The 4,400-nt window shown below is 39.8% G+C and overlaps 2 protein-coding genes across 2 annotated transcripts; one reads left to right on the top strand and one right to left on the bottom strand.

The window, feature by feature from the left end:
- The first annotated feature begins 1,654 nt into the window (after window positions 1-1,654).
- On the top strand, window positions 1,655-3,271 carry LOC129802571 (CCR4-NOT transcription complex subunit 11). Its single transcript, XM_055848500.1, has 3 exons — window positions 1,655-1,831; window positions 1,888-1,979; window positions 2,041-3,271. Exons 1-3 carry the CDS (start codon window positions 1,788-1,790, stop codon window positions 3,237-3,239), a joined length of 1,335 nt encoding a protein of 444 aa, XP_055704475.1. The 5' UTR covers window positions 1,655-1,787; the 3' UTR covers window positions 3,240-3,271.
- On the bottom strand, window positions 3,259-3,716 carry LOC129802572 (probable protein BRICK1-B). Its single transcript, XM_055848501.1, has 2 exons — window positions 3,539-3,716; window positions 3,259-3,475 (listed from the first exon to the last, which is right to left on the bottom strand). The coding sequence occupies exons 1-2, from the start codon at window positions 3,642-3,644 to the stop codon at window positions 3,366-3,368; spliced, it is 216 nt and encodes a 71-aa protein (XP_055704476.1). The 5' UTR covers window positions 3,645-3,716; the 3' UTR covers window positions 3,259-3,365.
- Between the last annotated feature and the right edge of the window lie 684 nt (window positions 3,717-4,400).

Raw genomic sequence — 4,400 nt, 5'->3', positions numbered from 1 at the left:
AAATAGCAAAAAAAACTAAAAGCATGTATATCAAAGACATTTTCCAATGGATTTTCCCCATATTTTAACATCATGTGACTTTTTATTGAACACAGAGCCACCAATTTTTTTCGTAGTCAATGAATTATAGATATTTCGCATGAAGGTCAATTTCCCGCTCTTTTACCTACTCATTTTGTGAAATTGAAATTTCCTGATTACATCTACCCCAAATGCTGTTTTCTGACCAATTATTAATTCTTTTGAAATAATGTGAATCCCAATTTCTCTAGTAAATGCATAAATATAATCCTAAAAGATGTAGGAAAGAACTAGTATTGCTACATTTCGATTATTTTACACAGTTTTTAATTTCCAGGTGGAAATCCAAATGACCAAAATAATTGAAATATCAACATTTTCGGGAAAAATGATTTTTATTTTTAAATTATTAGGATTTTATTGACCAATTCATCTGTGGACATATGTACATCCCCATGGTATCTATGAAAGCTTATGGGTTTTATCCTCCGGAGTCTTAAAATTAATGAAAAAAATCACAGTGTTTACAACTACCCCAGTTTACTACTGCCCCAGTTCCCCCTACACGTGGTAAGCGCCAATTTAAGGGGCTTTTCGCGTTCCGGGAGTCCGGGAACAAATTGGGGCGCTTCAAAATAAATATTTTTTGAGAAAAATAAAAATTCACCTTATCTTTTGAACGCACCTTGTAATTCTATTGTTAGTTGACATCTTGCATAGTGTTGAATTGTATGATTTTTCCAAATTATTGAAGCGCCCATATATAATTGATTTTAATCCATACTTAGTAGTTTTAATATTAATATTTTTAATGTCTCCTTTCCTACGCCTGTTGTGACTAATTTCTTCTATACTTCTTTGCAGATGTTTGTTGTTTGTTAGATGCACTTCATTCTTAATGTTTGTTTTTAATTTTCCAAAGATTAATAAATGGGCCTTTTTCTACATTTTTGCCTGAAAATACAATCGTTATGGGACATGTTTCATTCGAAAGGAACTAAATTTTTCCATGATATACTGCAAAAATCGGATGTACAGTAGACTCTCGCTCAATCGGCTCTTTCTCAATCGGGCGACAAATTTTGATGACAATTTTCACGTTTAATTATGAAGGTAATTTGCTCAAATTCGCTGTAGTTCTTCCTATTTTATCGTGATTCTTTATAATTGGGCGCTTTTTGTGGAATTTACAAAGACTTTGACGCTCAATTCTATCGTTAAACCGGATGACATTTTGCCCCATATTCCCGATTGAGAGAGAGTCTACTGTATATGAATGTATACTAATTGCAGTACAATAAATTGTAGCTTCATAGACGCTTTATTGTTCCGCTCTCGTGAGTGATTCTCAGCGTTCTCAGCCAATCATCATTTTTATTTTGTCTAAAATTCTTTTTGGTATTTTCAGTAATATAAATTTAAAATGAGTAAATCGTGTCAAAAGACTAGTTTTGAATTATTCTCGTTTTTGGCAGAAATATCCAATCTGATAGGAAAAAAGTATCTCGCCAATAAAATATAATTTCTTACATTTTCAATTTCATCAAAAATTTTCTTCTTCTTCTTCTTCGCTTTAAAGTTTTAGGCCGGACGTTCTGACAACATCCACACACGCCTTTCATAAAAAATCCTCATAATTGCAATAGCTGTGATTTTTTAGTGAAGACAAACGCTCCCCGCAAAAAGTATGTAGTTTTGCTCTAAATTTTTCTTTAGTATTTTCTTCATTTTCCACTAAACAAATCAGCCCAGAACCGTGCCTGGAGATGGCTCAAAAGGGGACCGACATGGATTACCTGGCCCTTTATGAGTAAGCCATTTATTTTGCGGGAAATTCAAGTTTTCTTAACCTAACCTCACTTTCAGACTGCTCCTGGACAAAAATATTGAACACCAGACTTTTGAGGTCATCTGCTCGACGATCCAGAAGAAATTCGCCAAGGCGGACTTTCTCAGAGGTGGGCGGAAGGAGAGATAAGGTTCTTGAACAGGGATTCTTATGATTTTGTTGTGTTGCAGTGGGCACTCTGCTGACATTGCTGATTCGTCAGGGAGATTTTCCGGGAATCATTCAGCGACTCAGTGGGTACTATTTGCTGATAGATTTGTTCAAGGGTGATGGGCAGAGTGAGTCTCCTTTCCTGGGGTTTTTGGTGGGGCAATTTGAGTCAAAAGACACGGCTCTGACGAAGCTGAATGTGATTGAGAGGAATTTTCTGGGGCAGTTGCTGTCATCGGGGACGAAGGAATTGAGTAAGCAGACTCCGCAGCAGATTCTGCAGGCTGATCACTTTCCCGTGTCCCATGATATTTTCCATGCCCGGCATCAGGTCCTGGAGAAGGAAAAGGAACTTCCGGTGTCTGTGAGAGCTAGTTTGATGAATGCTGTTCCTGCTCCGGCCGTTGGGGTCGCCGTGGAGGCTGAGTCGGCAATGAAGGAATTGATGGAGGGCCTTCTGAAGCCGGATACTCCGTTGAAGAATGGTCTGTCGCCGAGATTCTTCACTGTGGCTCCGCCCCTGCTGCCCTGTGACGATGAACTGGTGTGGTTCGATGCCACAAATCCTGCCTGGCATCGACCGATTTATGACATTACCATGTGCTCCTCCACGAATCTCTGCTGGGAAGTCAAGAGGCTCCTTGCCCAGGCCTACAAGCAAGCTCTAACCATTCCGGATCAGCAGAGACTGTCCAGTGCTCTGGAACGGGATCCCAATATTGTCTATCACATCGGATTGACTCCGTCTCAGTTGCCCAATCTTGTGGAATTCAATCCAATGGTGGCCATTGAGATCCTCCTGAAGTTGATGAACTCCACACAAATCACGGAATACTTCAGTGTTCTGGTCAATATGGAACTCTCCCTGCACTCCATGGAGGTGGTCAATCGTCTGACCAATTCCGTCGATCTCCCTTCGGAATTTGTCCATCTCTATATCAGCAATTGCATCAGCACGTGCGAAACCATCAAAGACAAGTACATGCAGAGTCGACTCGTTCGTCTGGTCTGTGTCTTCCTGCAGAGCCTCATCCGGAACAAGATCATCAACGTCAAGGAGCTCTCACTCGAAGTGGAAGCCTTCTGTGTGGAATTTGGGCGAATCCGGGAAGCTGCCGGACTGTTCAGACTGCTCAAGCAAATGGAGATCTGTGACACTCAGCAGACAACCCTGGGCAGCAGAAATTCACCCCCGCATCCATCCTCTCCCAAGGAATAGCCCCCAAAAAAAAAACAACTCTGACTCACAAATCTCTTCTTTCTCAATGGAATATTTACACTCAAAAAAATGTGGGAGACTTTCTTTCCGGGAAGGTTTGATGATTTAATTCCGGGGGGACCACGCCTACGTGAGGGTTTCACCTTTTGTCACACAAGCCTCCAAGTAGTCAATTCTCCGCTCCAGAATGGTCAGTTTCTCATTCAAAACGGCCAACCGGGAGCGACAGGACATGTCTGCAAGAGAGAGACAACAAAGCAATCAGCCAAAAACCACCGGAAATACTGCCAAAAACTTACCGAAAGAATTGAGAAAGTCCGTTATTCTCTTGATACTGGCTGTGATGACTTCGATGTACTCCCTATTGGCCCAGTCTTGATGGATTTGACGCTGATTGTGGGACATTTTTCTGCTGGACAAGTTTCCGTCTGCCTATGCTGGATTTTCTGGAATCGGTCACTGCTCCGGGAGCGGCGCTGCAAACAGGTAAATTCCTTATTTCCATTTGTAGTGCCAGTTTTTCAAAATAAAAACCAAAGTGGATGTCTCTGCTATGCGACATCTAGTAACCAATAGTTTTGATATTGCGCGTTTTTTCTGACTACAGCGCCATTAGGTAACTACCGAAGTATTTCCCGCTAAAAATATCGTCGCTTGAATCAGCAATTTTGCTAACTAGATATTTTGCATTCTCAAGGAAACGATTTTACAGTAGACTCTCGCAAATTCGGCTCTTTTAAGATCGGGCTACTTTTTAATTTGGGCAGCGGTTACATTTGAAAAAAGTTTGTTGTCATTTTTCAAGTTGGATTATGATTATCAAATGAATCAAATATGCTCAAATTTGGCATGATTTGTCTTAGTTTTGATGTAATTTTGCATTATTGAGGGATTTTCATGCAATTTACGTTATATATGAGTGTGTAAACTTAATATCTATATGCACATGAATAAAAAATCGTTGCATTTCAAAAAGTTTGTTGCCCGAATTTCTGTCTAATTCGGCTGACATTTCGGTCCCATATGCCCGAATTTGAGAGAGTCTACTGTAATTTTAATTTAAAATATCTTTTTCTGACAAATTCTTGTCCTACCTAACAGATTATTAGATTATTTTTGTACTTCTAAATTTTGCATATAAGGAATTAAAGCAACAAGATT

Source organism: Phlebotomus papatasi, chromosome 2, assembly GCF_024763615.1.
Source record: "Phlebotomus papatasi isolate M1 chromosome 2, Ppap_2.1, whole genome shotgun sequence".
Lineage (NCBI taxonomy): Eukaryota > Metazoa > Arthropoda > Insecta > Diptera > Psychodidae > Phlebotomus > Phlebotomus papatasi.
This window is presented reverse-complemented; position numbering and strand designations above follow the sequence as displayed.

Bases quoted from the DNA above. Each gene is read 5' to 3' on its own strand.
- LOC129802571 (XM_055848500.1), top strand. From the start codon at position 1,788: ATGGCTCAAAAGGGGACCGACATGGATTACCTGGCCCTTTATGA. The intron at 1,832-1,887 runs GTAAGCCATTTA...CCTCACTTTCAG, and splicing joins GATTACCTGGCCCTTTATGA to ACTGCTCCTGGACAAAAATA. The intron at 1,980-2,040 runs GTGGGCGGAAGG...GTTGTGTTGCAG, and splicing joins CAAGGCGGACTTTCTCAGAG to TGGGCACTCTGCTGACATTG.
- LOC129802572 (XM_055848501.1), bottom strand. From the start codon at position 3,644: ATGTCCCACAATCAGCGTCAAATCCATCAAGACTGGGCCAATAGGGAG. The intron at 3,476-3,538 runs GTAAGTTTTTGG...TCTCTCTTGCAG, and splicing joins GGACTTTCTCAATTCTTTCG to ACATGTCCTGTCGCTCCCGG.